Consider the following 19,630-nt stretch of genomic DNA (forward strand, 5'->3'; position numbering starts at 1 on the left):
CTGCAAGACATGGTAAAAGAGAGGGAAAGAGAACCAGCTGGAGGGAGGAGAGAATGAGGGAAAGAGAACCAGTTGGAGGGAGGAGAGAATGAGGGAAAGAGAACCAGCTGGAGGGAGGAGAGAATGAGGGAAAGAGAACCAGCTGGAGGGTGGAGATAATGAGGGAAAGAGAACCATCTGGAGGGAGGAGAGAATGAAGGAAAGAGAGGAAAAGCTGTTTGACAGCGTCAGAAAGAGTATAGTGCTAGGACTGGAGGGATATCATTGCATTCAAGTTCAGATAGCAGACCTAAGATCAGTCAGTGGGTTCTGTGGACAATCCAATGGGCCCTGGCTTTGGTTTTCTGCTGAAAGGAGTAACACAACCATCTCATTTTCACTCCAAACTGTCTGCGATCAGATCAGTGTACCCACTGAATACCAACTCCAAACAACATCGCATGAATTCAAGATTCTGACAAAGTGTTTTGGCAAGGTGCCCAATGGTTGTGAAGGTGGATTTGGTATTCATACTGTAGTCCCTCTTGCCTCCTCCCTCTGTCACTCTAATTCCCCAAAGGCCCGGGGAACAGATTGTATCACATTGTTTGTGCAGAATTATAATTGCTAATCTGTTTGTTCGGGGACAGTCACATGGCGAGAGATGGGAGTGCAATTTTCTGTGTGTTATTAGGGGTTCAGGATTGGATGGAGGAGTTGGCTTGTCAGTCTGCTGCTGTTTGCTGTCAGGTCATAGAGAAACAAGGATGAAGTTGAATCTTAGATACCACTTACTCTGTTCCTCCTCAGGTGCAATGCTCATTGACAACCAGCTAGCAGATAATCCTGCCTCAGCATCATAAACTTTAGAGAGTGTCTCTTGTCAGACCCTGGAAGTAGATTGGGTTGTGTGTTTGTGTTTGTGTTTGTGTTTGTGAATGTGCGTGTGTGTCACACATGGTGCATCAATCTGATGTTTATTATCAACAAAGATATTTTTAATACAGCCAATAACCTAAAAGCTGTAGCTTTAAACTGCCCTCTAAAACTCATTACCAATCTCATTGACTTGGTGACTTCCATCATCACCTATATATACTGAACAAAAATATAAACGCATGTAAAGTGTTGGTCCCATGTTTCATGAGCTGAAATACAATATCCCAGAAATATTCCATACACAGAAACATTTTATTTCTCTAAACATATGTGCAGAAATGTATTTTCATCCCTGTTAGTGAGCATTTTTCCTTTGCCAATATAATCAAATTTGATTACCATCCATCCATGGCACATCAAGAAGCTGATTAAACTGCATCTTCATTGCACAGGTGCACCTTGTGCTGGGAACAATAAAATGCCACTCTAAAATGTGCTGTTTTGTCACACAACACAATGCCACAGATGTATCAAGTTTTGAGAGAGCGTGCAATTGGCATGCTCTGTCACGTGTGCTCCCTTTGCGGCCTCTAGGTCACCAAGCTGCTCATTAAGGTAGTCCTAAAGGTTTTTAGGGTGTGTCTTTTAAGTGTTTGGGCTGCAGCCACTGACTTGTTTTCTGGTCCACGCCCTTACTTTTTTAAAGGTATCTGTGACCAACAGATGCATATCTGTATTCCAGTCATGTGAAATCCATAGATTAGGGCCTAATGGATGAATGTAATTAACTGATTTCCTCATATGAACTGTAACTCAGTCAAATCTTTGAAATTGTTGCATGTTTATATTTTTGTTCAGTGTAGTTGTGAAATACTCTACTAATCAAAGCTGTGAAAGTAGTGTGCAAAACAACAGAGGTTTCATGGGCTGGAGAGAGAGAGAGAGAGAGACAGGACTGTGGCTGCTGCAGGGCAGTGTGTTCCAGAAGTTTACTCATACAAGACTGACGGCAAAGTTCATTCCCTTGCCGCTGCTCCAGGCTGAAGTGCATTATGGGATTGTATTGACTTTAACAGTGCCTTAGAAAAGAGTGTTTTTGCAATAGGCATCCTCTCAACACACATTCTGCAGCATTGTTGCAGAAATATCTCCACATTATTTTGAATGTTGCATTTTGTGGGCATCACACACATATCCTTATAGTTTTCATACATGTCCTACCGTGGAGAATGCACGCACAACTTTGCCTGCCTACATATCCACATTGCTCCGGGCCAACTGACGTTTTTTCTCCACGATGAGTCTGGATTTGCCTCCCTCCCATATGATTTCTAGAATGTAAACACATTCTGACTGTTCTGATTGGTCCCAGAAACTGATGGGTTGGGCCAGAGCCGGCTTACATGATACTCTGAATGGTTAGATTTGTTGGAGACCATCCAATCGCTGATGAATTGGTTTTGTACGGTGCCCCTCATTTTGAAGTCAAACAACGACTTTAGGATGTCAGTTTCAGAATGAATGTAGCGATCGCTAGAGCAGCGGAAATCAATTCAGGGGGAGTCGTCAGGCAAGGCACAACTGACCAGTGTCACAGAGGTTTAGTCAGAACAGAGTTAGCACTGAGGTTAAGGTCTCTGCTGTATAAGAGATTATCTTCAGTTGTTTCCAACTTTGGTCATGCTCCAGTCCATCCAGCTCCCTGTGTCCGTGTCAGGGCAGTCCCAGACAGGATGTGTGTCCTCTGTGTAGGAGTGGGAGAGATGGTCCTCATGTTGTGTGTGCCAGTGCCCTCACTGACCCCCTCTCAACCTCCAGCCTCAATAATGCCTCCCTCCCTCCCCCCTTGTAGGGAAGGCAGTGGAGAAAAGAGGGGCCCCAGGGAGAGACGAGATTAGAGGACAAAGTGGGCAGAGTGTCTGGGTCCCTCCCGCCCTCCCCACCTCCTCCACATTAATCCAGCACGCCCTCAGAAGCTTGATTTAATTTGTTCCTCCCTTTTTAATATGCTCATAAATTGAGTCTGCTGCAGCTGTAACTGAGCTCTCATTGCTGATTGTATATTTATGTGTATATCTGTATGTGTGCAAGTATGAACATGTGTGTGTGTGTGTGTGTGTGTGTGTGTGTGTGTGTGTGTGTGTGTGTGTGTGTGTGTATATATCTGATGTGTGTTAATGTAAATGGTTCTTTATTGTGGGGTGTGTGTGTTTTATCTCTCTGTGCCCCCCATCCAGGTGTATGACACACCCCCAATGGCGGTGAAAGGCCCCCCCAGTGGTCAAGACATCTATGACACACCCCCCAGTGTGGACAAGAGCCAACTGCTCTCTCAGCAAACGGTGAGGCTGCAGCTACTGCACCACTAACACATCCTCTCTGTCTGTTGTTGTCGTAGAGGAGGGACACAGGGGGATACTCATCAGTCATAGTGGACTTTACCATCTGTACTTGATATGTGGTGTCTGCTCCTTATCAGAATGTGTGTTTGACATCATTATGATGTCCTATGGCAGTGAGGTTAAGTACAGTGTGTGTTTGACGTTGCCCCTGTCTCCCTCCCAGGTGTACGACTTCCCCCCCTCCGTCAGCAAGGATGTTCCAGACGCTCCTATCAGGGAGGAGACCTATGACGTGCCCCCCCACTTTGCCAAGCTGAAGAGTCTGGAGAGCCAGAACCAGGGCTATCTGATCCCCGGTGGGCCTGAGCCCCCCATCCCTGAAGATGTGTACGATATCCCTCCCCCTCCCCTCACCGGAAAGCACCACCCAGACGCCCACCTGGATCAGGAGATCTACGACATCCCCGCCAGTCTGAGGAAGGGTGGACTCCATGACCCCCAGGATGTGTACGATTTCCCCCGCGAGCGGCCTGCAGGCGAGGACTCCATCTATGACATCCCCCCTCAGGTGGTGCGAGATGCAGGCGCCACAGAGGAGCTGACGGTCAGCTTCAAACGCCTGTCTGCCTCCAGCACGGGCAGCACCCGCAGCAACCTGTCCACCTCCTCTCTGGACATGGTGCCAGTCAGGGAGTCGGCGGTGCCCAGCCAGTCCGGCCCAGGGAAACTGTTGATCCTGGATCTAGATCAGGCCATGGAGCGCCTCTCCCGTCTGCAGCAGGGGGTGGAGGGCTCTGTCTCCCTCCTCATGTCCTTCATCAGTGGGAACTGGCGCAGCACCACCCAGATGGAGGCCAACCTGCCAGCCATCAGGCAGGCGGTGGACAGGATGAGGGTGGCTGTCAGGGACCTGCTGGAGTTTGCCAGGGGGGCTGTGGCCAACTCTGCCCAGGCCACTGACCGCACGTTACAGGCCAAGCTGGGCAAGCAGGTGCAGAAGATGGAGGAGGCCTTCCAGGGCCTTGTCAAGTACAGCCAGGCTCTGGATGCTGTGGCCTGGGCCCCTTCTGCCCTGATGACGCCCTCAGCAGGCAGCAGTGGGGATGACCTGGACCGGCTGGTCATGTGTGCTCGTGGTGTGCCTGACGACACCAAACAGCTGGCCTCCTTTCTCCATGGCAACGCCTCGCTGCTCTTCAAAAGGACAAACAAGCAGCAGCAGCTTCCTTTGCCCCCCGTCCCCCATGCCGCTGACCTCATGGGTCAGATGACCAACAACAACATCTCAGCCTATCAGATGGGAGACGGGAGAGCCAACATTCAGTCCCGCCCCCTGCCGTCCCCGCCCAAGCTCACAGCCGAGGAGGAGACCCGTGACCGGCCGTACGAGACCACCGAGGAGGGATGGATGGAGGACTATGACTATGTGCATTTACAGGTAAAACCCCCTCTTATGAATCATCACACATTTATGTCCTCATTTATCAGTAGAGAATTAGTTTGGTGTATATTGGTACTCTGAATCAACAGCACCAGTACTTCCTCATAGCGGTACGGTGGTTCGGAACAATCAGCAGCACTCTACATTAGCCCATGGATTATGTTAAGCATGTCGAGCCATGGTGTCTGTCTGTGTTCAATGATATGCCGGTGTGTGAGATGAGAGAGAGGATAGACTCCCGGTGTATCTCCATTTCCACACCACAGCCAGCAGATCAATGCCCCATACAAGGCTTCCCCATGTGGGCGACACATACTCCCCCGGTGCACTGCTTCAGGTGTCATCATCAATACTACATGTACAGGCGTGTTTCTCTACATACCCATCATACATCATCACCATCTCTGTCCATTGCTGCTGTTGTTGCCCTCACGTGCAGCAGTATTGTGGTTGTGAAAATGCAAGAGGAACAGATGATTTTAAGACGATATGATATCATTGTGGGTGGCAGGTAGCCTTGCGGTAAGAGTGTTGAGCCAGTAACCAAAATGTTGCTAGTTCGAAGCCGACAAGGGGAAACGTCTGTCGATGTTCCCTTGAGCAAGGCACTTAACCCTAATTCTCCAGGGTTGCAGTTGATAATGGCAGAGCCTGGCCGTGACCCCACTCTCTGAGTTGGGATATGCAAAAAAACACATTTCCAATTCACTCATACATATTAATACACACTTGTTCATGTGTGAAATAGGAAAAATATAAGCACCCACCAAATTATTATTATCTAAGAGACATTTATATATTCACTGTTTCAGTGCTTTATGTGTGTGTAGCACACTAACATACAAACCCTGAATTCATGTGTCAGCTACCCTCAGGGTAGTGGCAGAGCTGCTGTGTGTGGTCTGGTCTGATATGAGCTCATACTGCCCTCTGCTGATTAGGAGAATTATCACACATTTAGTCAGACGGATCATTTTATATGGGTGATCCTTCCTTGATCCAGTAGAATTAAAATCCCATCCCAGCATTGTCTGAGCGTGTTTGTGTCTATGTGCTTGGAGCAGTAAGTAAGTTTACTCTTCTTTCTGTCCTTTGGTTTCCAGGGTAAGGAGGAGTTTGAGAAGAATCAGAGGCAATTATTAGAGAAAGGGACCAGACACAACAAAACCACACTGGAACAGCAGCAGGTGAGGATCTGTGGGTCTGTCAGTGAGCGAGTGGATGTGTAAATGACAGGCAGCCCAATTCTGATATTTGTTTTACTAATTGGTCTTTTTTGTGCCCGGTTTCCCAAAAGCATCTTAACTTCTTGGCGCACCCATCCCGTTAGCGGGATCATTTTCGTCAATATCCGCTGAATTGCAGAGCGCCAAATTCAAATTAAATTGCTAAAAATATTTAATTTTCATGAAATCCCAAGTGCAATATAGCAAAACACAGCTTTGCTTGTTGTTAATCCACCTGGCGTGTCAGAGTTCAAAAATGTTTTACAGCAAAAGCTATCCAAGCGTTTATGTTAGGACATCTCTCTCAGCAGACAAAACATTACAAACAGCTAGCAGAAAAGTAGATTGGTAACGATAGTCAGAAAAGCAATACAATTAATCGCTTACCTTTGATGATCTTCGGATGTTTGCACTCACGAGACTCCCAGTTACACAATAAATGTTCCTTTTGTTCCATAAAGATAATTTTTATATCCAAAATACCTCCATTTGGTTGGCGCGTTTTGTTCAGAAATCCACAGGCTCGAGCGGTCACGACGGGGCAGACGAAAATTCTAAATAGTATCCGTAAAGTTCATAGAAACATGTCAAACGTTTTTTATAATCAACCCTCAGGTTGTTTTTACAATAAATCATCGATAATATTTCAACCGGACCGTAGCTTTTTCAATAGGAGAGAGAGAGAAAATGTCTGCTCCAAGCTGTTGCGCATGCAAAACTCTGCTGGCACCCAGCCATCCACTGACGCGATGTGATCTTTCTCGCTCTCAGAATAAAAGCCTGAAACTATGTCTAAAGACTGTTCACACCATGTGGAAGCCATAGAGAAAGGAATCTGGTTGATATCCCCTTAAATGGAGGGAAGGCATGCAATGGAACAGGGAGATTCGTTTCTCTTAGGCCTTGTTGGAAGAAAATAAATCCTTGTTGGATTTTCCTCAGGTTTTCACCTGCAATATCAGTTCTGTTATACTCACAGACAATATTTTGACCGTTTTGGAAACTTTAGAGTGTTTTCTATCTTAATCTGACAATTATATGCATATTCTAGATTCTGGGCCTGAGAAATAGGCAGTTTCAGTTGGGTACGTTTTTCATCCAAAAATCAAAATACTGCCCCCTACACTCAACAGGTTTAAGGCTAAGTTCATCTTAGAACAATAGGAACTAATGGTTCTAACGATGAACTTAGCCTTAAAATGCTTTTGGGAAACCGGGCCCTGATCTTTTCACATCAGATCTTTTTCAGAGCTGATCTGATTGGTCAAACGATCAATTGGTGAAAAAAATATCACAATTGGGCTGCTTCTCTAAACGCAGCCTTTGTCAATAATAAGGGAGTGTTTGGAAGGACATTATATGTGACTGTAGTGTTACATTGGTGTCTCAGAGGCTGAGCTTTCAGTCAGTTCATATGGGATGTTTACAGATCAGGCAGATATTTATTTACTCTCTGTGTTCCCATCTACTGCAGCTGAAACAGTTTGAGCGACTGGAGCAGGAAGTCAGCCGGCCAATCAACAACGATATCTCAGGCTGGACTCCGCCTCCCCACTACCCAACAGCCCAGCGGAGCAAGCTGAGCATGGGCGACCGGCAGCTGCTGCTCTTCTACTCAGAGCAGTGTGAGGCCAACGTCACCACCCTCACCAACGCCATCGACGCCTTCTACTCCTCCATCAACAACAACCAGCCGCCCAAGGTCTTTGTGGCTCACAGCAAATTTGTCATCCTCAGCGCACACAAGCTGGTGTTCATCGGGGACACGCTCTCGCGACAGGCCAAGTCCCCAGAGGTGCGGGCGCATGTGGCCCAGCACAGTAACACGCTGTGTGACAAACTCAAGGACATCGTAGTGAGCACCAAGACTGCAGCGCTGCAGTACCCGTCCCCCGGTGCGGCGCGAGACATGACGGAGAGGGTGAGGGAGCTGGCCGGCTGCACACAGCAGTTCCGCATGGCTCTGGGCCAGCTGGTGGCCATGTGAACCTCCGGTCCTGAGACACTGACATGGGGAGTCCACACTGGGACACACACCCAGTGGGTCACTGTCACAGACACATGGACCCTTCAACCTCCTCTTGTGCTTTTTATTTCAAAAAAGGACAACTATCTGACTGGGCTGGGCCATTGGTTGTAAATGAATCATTGTAAATATTTTAAGTTACTATTAGCCAGAAAAAAAAGTCTAAGAAAATGAACTTCCACTATATATATATATATATATGTTTTTGAGACCTGGAAAACATGATGTAGTTTTTAGACAATGTCCATTATTATTATTGTTGCTATACTGTAATTATTGCTCTGCTTATTATAATTGTTATCATTATTGTTATAATGCGTTGATTAAGGATGTTTACATTTCAAACACATTGTATGTATTACGTAATGCTGTTTTTCATCCCAGATGATCAAATATGGTGGATTTGGTTAAAGTAATGTACTTGTCAGGTGAGCTGTAGGATATGTTGACAGAAAATGAATAGCTTTCCTTGGAGCTGTCAAAGGAGGCTGGGGATCGTGTTGTGAGTGTAAGGCATTCTGGGTAGGGGCTGGGAGGGAGAGGTTTCCCTGACAGTTAATAACATTCTCAGATATACTGCTGTCATGGGACAGGATTCATTTGAGTAGTTCTACATGCTAATTAAAATGCCCCAATTAGAAGACTGTCTTATAATACTATCTCTTCCTTTGAGATAGAAGTCAGAATGAAAAGAACAAACCTGATTTGGAGGTAAAAAATCTGAGGTTAAAAGAAATATGAATTTACATATTTTTTTCTGCATTACAACTTCCCTTGTTCTTCAAAAGCACAAGGCTTTATCTGTCTGTCTGCTGCTCCTAGAGTGCTTGTTGTATCACCCACACTCTCCCAGACTCTCATAGTCCTGCATGCTCTCTGTGATCTAAAAAGGGTTGGTTTGGACTCCTCTGTGGCTCCACTGTGTTCCAGACCAGGCTCTCTGCTCACCTCATACAGGAACAACTCTGCTTTCCCTCCCCCTAGCACTTCCTGGACAGCACCACTGCACCCTGCAGGCCAGGGAAACCCGCTATGGGGGTAAAGGTGTGAGAAGTGCATTTAAATCATTAGCATACACTCAACACCCTTGTAAATTGATGAGCAAATTAGGGAGTGGTTGTTTGTGAGCCACATCTCTGCATTTTACCAAATGTATGTGTACACACACACACACATAATATTGAAGGTAATGTCTGTTTGCATAACAGTAACCATTCTTGACACTTCAAATGACTTTGCAGCAGCTGTATCATATCCCCACTTCCAATAGCTGTACCAGAGGTATGTGAGTTCAGCTTGGCCAGTGGGTGTGTTTTACTAGTCCTGGAGACATCTCCACATGAAGCAGAGGAATCTGCTGCCACTCCAGTTTCCATTGTCCAGTTTTCTAAAACCTGATTGGCTGTATTCCAAGTATCAGATTACATATTGTACTATAAAGCGCTGCAACATGTTGTTGTGGATATAGTTGAAACCCCTATCAAGTAAAAATAATACCCTGAAAACAAAGCAGACTGGTATTTGTGGTGATGTTATTATGGTCTCAAATCTGTGTTTTAAGATTTGAAATATATATGTTAAGGACATTGCATAACTGGAAAATATATGCTTAATATATTTTCATTAAAAAATCAACTTCAAACCTACTCTCTCTTTAAGAAGCTATGTGCTGTGAGTGAAATTGCATATACTAGACATGCTTAGTTAATTGTAACATAATTGTACCCCCAGTAACTTCAGCACTAACACCAACTCCTGAGAGATATCTGATCTCCTTGTCAAGTGTGTCTCTACTTACCCTGGGGCTCTGTATGCTGGACCGCCATGATTATATATATATATATACACTAACTCTTGGCAAAGTTCATTACCAGCCTCAGAAATTGCAGCTCAAATAAATGCTTCACAGAGTTCAAGTATCAGACATATCTCAACAACAACTGTTCAGAGGAGACTGTGTGAATCAGGCCTTTATGGTCGAATTGCTGCAAAGAAACCACTACTGAAGGATACCAATAAGAAGAAGAGACTCGCTTGGGCCAAGACACACAAGCAATGGACATTAGACCGGTGGAAATCTGTCCTTTGGTCTGATGAGTCCAAATTTGAGATTTTTGATTCCAAACACTGCGTTTTTGTGAGATGCAGAGTAGGTGAACGGATGATCTCTGCATGTGTGGTTCCCACCGTGAAGCATGGAGGAGGAGGTGTGATGGTGTGGGGTGCTTTGCTGGTGATAACTGTCTGTAATTTATTTAGAATTAAAGGCACATTTAACCAGCATGGCTACCACAGCATTCTGCAGCGATTTGCCATCCTATCTGGTTTGCGCTTAGAGGGACTATCATTTGTTTTTCAACAGGACAATGACCCACCACACCTCCAGGCTGCGTAAGGAGTATTTGACCAATAAGGAGAGTGATGGAGTGCTGCATCAGATGACCTGGTCTCCACAATCACCCTACCTCAACCCAACTAAGATGGTTTGCGATGAATTGGACTGCAATGTGAAGGAAAAGCAGTCAACAAGTGCTCAGCATATGTGGGAATTTCTTCGACTGTTGGAAAATCATTCCATGTGAAGCTGGTTGAGAGAATGCCAAGAGTGTGCAAAGCTGTCATCAAGGCAAAGGGTGGCTACTTTGAAGAATCTAAACTATAAAATATAATTAGATTCGTTTAACACTTTTTTTGGTTACTACATGATTCCATATGTGTTATTTCATAGTTTTGATGTTTTCACTATTATTCGACAATGTAGAAAATAGTCAAAGAAAGAAAAACAATTGAATGAGTAGGTGTGTCCAAACGTTTGACTGGTAAAGATTTTGAGACTGCCAAAAGTTTTGAGAATGACACAAATATTAATTTTCACAAAGTCTGCTGCCTTTGCATATACTCCAGAATGTTATGAAGAGTGATCAGATGAATTGCAACTAATTGCAAAGTCCCTCTTTGCCATGCAAATTAACTGAATCCCCCCAAAAACATTTCCACGACATTTCAGCCCTGCCTCAAAAGGACCAGCTGACATCATGTCAGTGATTCTCTCGTTAACACAGGTGTGAGTGTTGACGAGGACAAGGCTGGAGATCACTCTGTCATGCTGATTGAGTTCGAATAACAGACTGGAAGCTTCAAAAGGAGGGTGGTGCTTGGAGTCATTGTTCTTCCTCTGTCAACCATGGTTACCTGCAAGGAAACACGTGCCGTCATCATTGCTTTGCACAAAAAATGGCTTCACAGGCAAGGATATTGCTGCCAGTAAGATTGCACCGAAATCAACCATTTATCGGATCATCAAGAACTTCAAGGAGAGAGGTTCAATTGTTGTGAAGAATGCTTCAGAGAGCCCAAGAAAGTCCAGCAAGCGCCAGGACCGTCTCCTAAAGTTGATTCAGCTGCGGGATCAGGGCACCACCAGTACAGAGCTCGCTCAGGAATGGCAGCAGGCAGGTGTGAGTGCATCTGCACGCACAGTGAGGCGAAGTCTTTTGGAGGATGACCTGGTGTCAAGAAGGACAGCAAAGAAGCCACTTCTCTCCAGGAAAAACATCGGGGACAGACTGATATTCTGCAAAAGGTACAGGGATTGGACTGCTGAGGACTGGGGTAAAGTCATAGTCTTTGATTAATCCCCTTTCGGATGGTTTGGGGCATTCGGAAAAAAGCTTGTCCGGAGAAGACAAGGTGAGCACTACCATCAGTCCTGTGTCATGCCAACAGTAAAGCATCCTGAGAGCATTCATGTGTGGGGTTGCTTCTCAACCAAGGGAGTGGGCTCACTCACAATTTTGCCTAAGAACACAGCCATGAATAAAGAATGGCACCAACACATCCTCCGAGAGCAACTTCTCCCAACCATCCAGGAACAGTTTGGTGATGAACAATGCCTTTTCCTTGCCATAAGGCAAAAGTGGCTCGGGGAACAAAAAAATTATATTTTGGGTCCATTGCCAGGAAACTCTGCAGACCTTAATCCCATTGAGAACTTGTGGTCAATCCTCAAGAGGCGGGTGGACAAACAAAAACCCACAAATTCTGACAAACTCCAAGCATTGGTTATGCAAGAATGGGCTGCCATCAGTCAGGATGTGGCCCAGAAGTTAATTGACAGCATGCCAGGGCGGATTGCAGAGGTCTTGAAAAAGAAGGGTCAACACTGTAAATGTTGACTCTTTGCATCAACTTCATGTAATTGTCAGTAAAAGCCTTGACACTTATGAAATGCTTGTAATTATACTTCAGTATTCCATAGTAACCTCTGACAAAAACATCTAAAGACACTGAAGCAGCAAATTTTGTGGAAATTAATATATGTGTCATTCTCAAAACTTTTGGCCACGACTGTATATACATATTTTTTTGTATTTTACCCCCTTTTTCTCCACAATTTCAGGCGCCCGGAATGCCACAAAGAGTCGCTAGAGCACAATGAGCCAAGTTAAGCCCCACCGGCCAAACCTTCCCCTAACCCGGTCGACACTGGGCCAATTGTGCGCTGCCCTATGGGACTCCCAGTCACGGTTGTTTGGGATCAAATCCTGGGTCTGTAGTGACGCCTTAAGCGCCTTAGACCGCTTCATCACTCACGAGGCCCCGGGCCGCAGTGATTCTGGCTCCGTTTATACCTGATTCTAACATACGTCCTTTGTCATGATCTTGTTCACATTCTGATTGTGTCCACATTTTTAGACAGGTGTAGATGATTAAAAGACTCATTGTGATCTACCTCCTGAGGTAGTCAGACACGCATTGTGTCTGGATATCTTACAAGTGTAGATGGATATGGAGAGTGAAATCATTTAAACCATCATTATCCCGCCCTCTAAAATCATTGATAGGTGGCACCATTGACTTATGGCATCAATATGTCTTAAAATAAATAAATACATATTATTTTGAATGAATATGTGTCAAATAATTTGCATACAGGGAAGGACCTGGAAATCTGGTCATAGTACAGACACAGTGGACTATGAGACACATATTTCTGAAAATGTGGGCACAATCAGAATGTGGACAAGATTAGGACGCATGTTAGCGGCAGGTATAAACGAGGCTTCTGTGAAACTATAGAAACTAAATTGTTAATATCTTAATGTGTAACTAAGGCCTAGATTCAACCAGATCCAGCGTGATGCCCCATTTACATCGTGATGTATTTCATTATGTCGTGCTTCAACTTCATACAATCTCATTCCGCTACTGGACGGAGAGTATAGTATAGGGTTTAACAACTCAAGACAAGGTGGAGGAGAGCAGTCTCTCGTCAGAGATCGCATTTATTTGGGGAAATGGCAAAATATGACCTTTTCATTCGACAGGATAAACATATTGTTTTAGTTGATAATAAAACATTACATTTAATTACTTATTACTCAACTTATTACTCAACTCAACTTTCTAGCAAGTTAAGGTATAGAGCAGCTAACTAGCTAAAAGCTAGGCTATACTGTATCTAGCGACGTGCACCAAATAATTATTATAAAAAACAAATGTCATTAACATCACAATAAAATAAAATGGGAGACAATGGTCAAAGTATAATTGTCTTCACAGCCAAAGTGTATTGTACAAGTGGAAGTACAGTTCCCGCGCAGCCCAGTCAAAACTGTTCGCTGCTCTGGCCCCCCAATGGTGGAACAAACTCCCTCACGACGCCAGGACAGCGGAGTCAATCACCACCTTCCGGAGACACCTGAAACCCCACCTCTTTCAGGAATACCTAGGATAGGATAAAGTAATCCTTCTCACCCCCTCCCCCCTTAAAAGATTTAGATGCACTATTGTAAAGTGGCTGTTCCACTGGATGTCTTAAGGTGAACGCACCAATTTGTAAGTCGCTCTGGATAAGAGCGTCTGCTAAATGACTTAAATGTAAATGTAATGTAATGTATTATTTTTAACATACAATGAAAATAGTTCAAAAACCGCTGCTCTAATGGAACTGAATCTCTGCTACTCGCATAAGGATCATAACTCATGCTTATGGCTTGACATAGATACAGCTCTTAACGCTTAAAAAAAGGGATTTAGGGATATGATGAGTCTATGGTATTCAACCGGGAGTCTGGGGTCCCCTGGGGGATTTGTGTTTTTTTTCTCAACGTTTTTATGATTATTGCAAGCAACAAGAGAATACATACCTACTACGGTAGAAAATAGAAAATTACGCTCATTGGAGTTAACTACATTCACTGGAGTATCTGACATAAGGCTTTGAAAAAGCACCGGTGAACAGGCTACCAGTGCAGCAAGTGTTGCTGGCTGCTGGTAAGCTTTCTTGACTTGGACATACAGTTGAAGTCGGAAGTTTATATACACTTATATTGGAGTCTTTAAAACTCGTTTTTCAACCACTCCACACATTTCTTGTTAACCAACTATAGTTTTGGCAAGTCGGTTAGGACATCTACTTTGTGCATGACACAAGTAATTTTTCCAACAATTGTTTACAGACAGATTATTTCACTTATAATTCACTGTATCACAATTCCAATGGGTCCACAATTCCAAAGTTTACATACACTAAGTTGACTGTGCTTTTAAACAGCTTGGAAAATCCAGAAAATTATGTCATGGCTTTAGAAGCTTCTGATAGGCTAATTGACATAATTTGAGTCAATTGGAGGTGTACCCGTGGATGTATTTCAAGGCCTACCTTCAAACTCAGTGCCTCTTCCCTTGACATCATGCGAAAATCAAAAGAAATCAGCCAAGACCTCAGAAAAATAATTGTAGACCTCCACGAGTCTGGTTCATCCTTGGGAGCAATTTCCAATTTTCCTGAGCCGTCATACTGCTCAGGAAGGAGACGCGTTCTGTCTCCTAGAGATTAATGTACTTTGGTGCGAAAAGTGCAAATTAATCCCAGAACAACAGCAAAGGACCTTGTGAAGATGCTGGAGGATTCAGGTACAAAAGTATCTATATCCACAGTAAAACGAGTCCTATATCGACATAACCTGAAAGACCGCTTAGCAAGGAAGAAGCCACTGCTTCAAAACCGCCATACAAAAGCCGGGCTACGGTTTGCAACTGCACATGGGGACGAAGGTCATACTTATTGGAGAAATGTCCTCTGGTCTGATGAAACAAAAATAGAACTGTTTGGCCATAATGAGCTTCGTTATGTTTGGAGGAAAAAAGGGGAGGCCTGCAAGCCGAAGAACCCCAACCCAACCGTGAAGCACGGGGGGTGGCAGCATTATGTTGTGGGGGTGCTTTTCTGCAGGAGGGACTGGTGCACTTCACAAAATATATGGCATCATGAGAAGGAGAATTGAAGCAACATCTCAATACATCAATCAGGAAGTTAAAGCTTGGTCGCAAATGGGTCTTCCAAGTGGACAATGACCCCAAGCATACTTACAAAGTTGTGGCAAAATGGCTTAAGGACAACAAAGTCAAGGTATTGGAGTGGCCATCACAAAGCCCTGACCTCAATCCTATAGAAAATGTGTGGGCAGAACTGAAAAAGTGTGTGTGAGCAAGGAGGCCTACAAACCTAACTCAGTTACAGTGTGAATTTAAGTATGCTCTCTCGAATTCTCTCTTTTTCTCTTTCTTTCTTTTTCTCTCTTGGAGGACCTGAGCCCTAGGACCATGCCTCAGGACTACCTGGCATGATGACTCCTTGCTGTCCCCAGTTCACCTGGCCGTGCTGCTGCTCCAGTTTCAGCTGTTCTGCCTGCGGCTATGGAACCCTGACCTGATCACCAGACATGCTACCTGTCCCAGACCTGCTGTTTTCAACTCTCTAGAGACAGCAGTAGCGGTAGAGATACTCTTAATGATCGGCTATGAAAAGCCAACTGACATTTACTCCTGAGGTGCTGACCTGTTGCACCCTCGGCAACTACTGTGATTATTATTATTTGACCATGCTGGTCATTTATGAACATTTGAACATCTTGGCCATGTTCTGTTATAATCTCCACCTGGCACAGCCAGAAGAGGACTGTCCACCCCTCATAGCCTGGTTCCTCTCTAGGTTTCTTGCTAGGTTTTGGCCTTTCTATGGAGTTTTTCCTAGCCACCGTGCTTCTACATCTGTATTGCTTGCTGTTTGGGGTTTTAGGCTGGGTTTCTGTACAGCACTTTGAGATATCAGCTGATGTAAGAAGGGCTATATAAATACATTTGATTTGATCTGATTTGAGTTACACCAGCTCTGTGAGGAGGAATGGGCCAAAAGTCACCCAACTTATTGTGGGAAGCTTGTGGAAGGCTACCCAAAACGTTTGATCCAAGTTAAACCATTTAAAGGCAATGCTACCAAATACTAATTGAGTGTATGTAAACTTCTGACCCACTGGGAATGTGATGAAAGAAATAAAAGCTGAAATAAATCATTCTCTCTACTATTATTCTGACATTTTACATTCTTAAAATAAAGTGGTGACCCTAACTGACCTAAGACAGGGAATTTTTACTAGGATTAGGTGTCAGGAATTGTGAAAAACTGAGTTTAAATGTGTTTGGCTAAGGTGTATGTAAACTTCCGACTTCAACTGTATGTTTGGAGTTAACTTTCTAGCTAATAGGCTATGTTAGAGTTTACACATTTTACAATTATAATGTGGGGAGGTCAAAATAATCAAAAACGATCTACCAAATCTATTCATGTTAAAATGTCTCCTTGCCATTATCATTCACCTGATGATAAGACAAGATGTGGAGACTGTCACGTTCTGACCTTTATTTCCTTTGTTTTGTCTTTATTTAGTATGGTCAGGGTGTGAGTTGGGGTGGGCAGTCTATGTTTTGTGTTTCTATGTTTTGGTTTCTGTTTCGGCCTAGTATGGTTCTCAATCAGAGGCAGCTGTTTATCGTTGTCCCTGATTGAGAACCATATTTAGGTAGCCTCATTTTCACTGGTGTTTTGTGGGTATTTGTTTCCTGTGTCAGTGTTTGTGCCGCACGGGACTGTTTCGTTTCCATTTCACTTTGTTATTTTGTATTTGTGTCATGTTCAGTCTTTTCTATTAAAACATGGACACTTACCACGCTGCGTATTGGTCCGATCCTTGCTACACCTCTTCAGACGAAGAGGAGGAGATCTGCCGTTACAGCGACATGTTTTTGCTAACGTATGATGGGGTCCCTGGTTCGCCAGTTTGTCTGGGAGGGGGTCCCTGGGAAAGAAAAGGCCCCTGGTCTATACCAATGCAGTAATATTAAGCATGAATCCTATTATGAAGACAACTTGATCGCAATGTTAAGTTGTTTTATCTTCATGTGGCCTTGTGAATTTCAGCAATGATTGCAAGGTCAGTCTTTTAATACACAGCGGTGACCCTGCCTGATTATTCCTAACACACTGACTTTGTCAATGTTACTGTATTAGCGGGATTATGGAGTATAACCACAGCTAGTGCAAAGGAAGGTGGGTATAATTTCATATACACACACACACACTTTGTATGCAAATGAAACGTCAGATAAAACAAAGGCCATACCACAAAAGGCAAATGTATAACAAACAAATAGCTGTTTACTTCTTCTACATGTACAGTACATCAAGCCACCACAGGCAATGATTTATTAGCAATTCTTTTCACCATAAAATACATCAAATAACTGCACAATGCAGCAGCATTGTTCAGTGATAATTACATTCACCATTAATTAAAACATAAAACAATGATGTTATCAGGATGTTTCTCTACACAGAAGGAACAGATGATACACTATTATAATATGCACTTTATTCAAAGCCTTGATATGGTTTTTCTTCTTCATATAAAATAGTTATTTGGTCAATTATTTGGTCCACTGGCTTCCAGTTGAAGCTCGCATCCGCTACAAGACCATGGTGCTTGCCTACGGAGCTGTGAGGGGAACGGCACCTCAGTACCTCCAGGCTCTGATCAGGCCCTACACCCAAACAAGGGCACTGCGTTCATCCACCTCTGGCCTGCTCGCCTCCCTACCACTGAGGAAGTACAGTTCCCGCACAGCCCAGTCAAAACTGTTCGCTGCTCTGGCCCCCCAATGGTGGAACAAACTCCCTCACGACGCCAGGACAGCGGAGTCAATCACCACCTTCCGGAGACACCTGAAACCCCACCTCTTTCAGGAATACCTAGGATAGGATAAAGTAATCCTTCTCACCCCCCCTTAAAAGATTTAGATGCACTATTGTAAAGTGGCTGTTCCACTGGATGTCTTAAGGTGAACGCACCAATTTGTAAGTCGCTCTGGATAAGAGCGTCTGCTAAATGACTTAAATGTAAATGTAAATGCAATTCATAATCAGGTACCTGATACCAATTTAGCGTCAAACATTTAATTCAGCAAATCAATGAGTTTTAATGAAAAGATTGTGAAATATTCAGGAGGCATGTTTTATACCACACAGAATTTTATAGTTTTGCTCTGATAATTTTTTATCCACCAAGTGTTTTGGTGTTTCACTGGAAACTGTGAAGCTCAAGCTTTTGAGAGACAGAGATCTATAAATGTCAGAGACAAACCACACTGGCCTACATTTGACAAGCGATCACAAAATACTACCCATCAAATAAATATAGAAAAATCAAACATGCTTTGAACACAGGAAAAATACTAAATGAGAGGGCTTGCAGAGAGATTCAGATCATCCACTATTCGACTTTGATTCATTCGGATTCTGGCTTGTGTAAAACACAATGATGTATTTAAGTATCTAAAAAGATACCACAAAATGTATCCTTATATTATTCTAATCATAAAATAATTATTGGTTAGTAATAAAAACATTCATTTATAACATATTTTACGTCCCCCAGCAAGAAAACCAAACATTTCGCTCGAACAGAAAGGGGAAGTTACAAAGAGTCACTGAAAACAACCAAAACAGGTGGAGTTTTAGAAGGGGTTCTGAAAGACACTCGTGGGTTTGTCCACTGAAAGTTCAAAGTCATGTAAATGTTACAACCAAAATGCAAACACGTATTCTGCCAAAGAACTTGTTTGATCACCTGCCTGATTGCACTACACCACTGTGTTGGCCCCACACAAAGCTACTCCAGTAATCACAATAATCAGACAGAAGTTGCATTCATGGGGTTGGTTTGATTCTGATTCTGTGGCTTAATTCTCTTTTGTCTTTCATACACAAAGGCATACAAGAAGGGGTTCAAACAGCTGTTGATTAAGATCAGAGCCTTGGCATTATCCCCAACCATCCTCCTAAAATATTTAATGTTCTTGTAGTCTTTTGGATGAGCCGTTCTGACTAAAATAGCTGCAATATCTACCGTATTGATGATATTTACAGGCATCCAGAATATAAAGAAGGTTACTAAAATGCTTGTCACTAGATTTTTCATTCTCTGATGCCTTGAGACAGCCTTTCGATGCATTGAGCATTCCTCTTCTGTATCCTTTGGCTTGGTCCTCTTCTGGAAACAAAAGTAACATGTGGCCAGGATGGAGAAAGGGATGACAAACCCAAAAATAGTCTCCATCAGAAGAATTGACACTTTCTCCCATTCAAACATTGTACTCCTTTGGCACCTCATCCGTCCCCTCTTGGGCTCAACCCCTCGAGTGAAGACAATGGGGAAGGCGAGGACACACACCAGTACCCAGAGGCCCACCAGCATCTTATTATGTCGCTCCTTGAGGTGTCGCTCCTTGGAAGGGTTGTTGCTCATTGTGTTTCTAGTCTTATTCTTCGCAATGCGGTGCCGGTGCACACCTATCAAGGTGACATTCAGAACACTGCCATACAAACAGCAGTACAGAC

At 43.8% G+C, this 19,630-nt stretch overlaps 1 protein-coding gene across 2 annotated transcripts in view; it reads left to right on the top strand.

Moving 5' to 3' along the window:
• LOC115134292 (breast cancer anti-estrogen resistance protein 1-like) overlaps positions 1-16,901 on the top strand; it is a 132,113-nt gene extending 115,212 nt beyond the window's left edge. For both annotated transcript variants that reach the window (XM_065022590.1, XM_029668111.2), the window contains exons 4-7: positions 3,096-3,200; positions 3,424-4,638; positions 5,745-5,828; positions 7,342-16,901. In XM_065022590.1, coding sequence (XP_064878662.1) covers positions 3,096-3,200; positions 3,424-4,638; positions 5,745-5,828; positions 7,342-7,854 — 1,917 coding nt within the window. In that variant the 3' untranslated portion in view covers positions 7,855-16,901. The remainder of the gene's footprint in view (positions 1-3,095; positions 3,201-3,423; positions 4,639-5,744; positions 5,829-7,341) is intronic.
• Positions 16,902-19,630: the final 2,729 nt, after the last annotated feature.

Source organism: Oncorhynchus nerka, linkage group LG9a, assembly GCF_034236695.1.
Source record: "Oncorhynchus nerka isolate Pitt River linkage group LG9a, Oner_Uvic_2.0, whole genome shotgun sequence".
NCBI lineage: Eukaryota > Metazoa > Chordata > Actinopteri > Salmoniformes > Salmonidae > Oncorhynchus > Oncorhynchus nerka.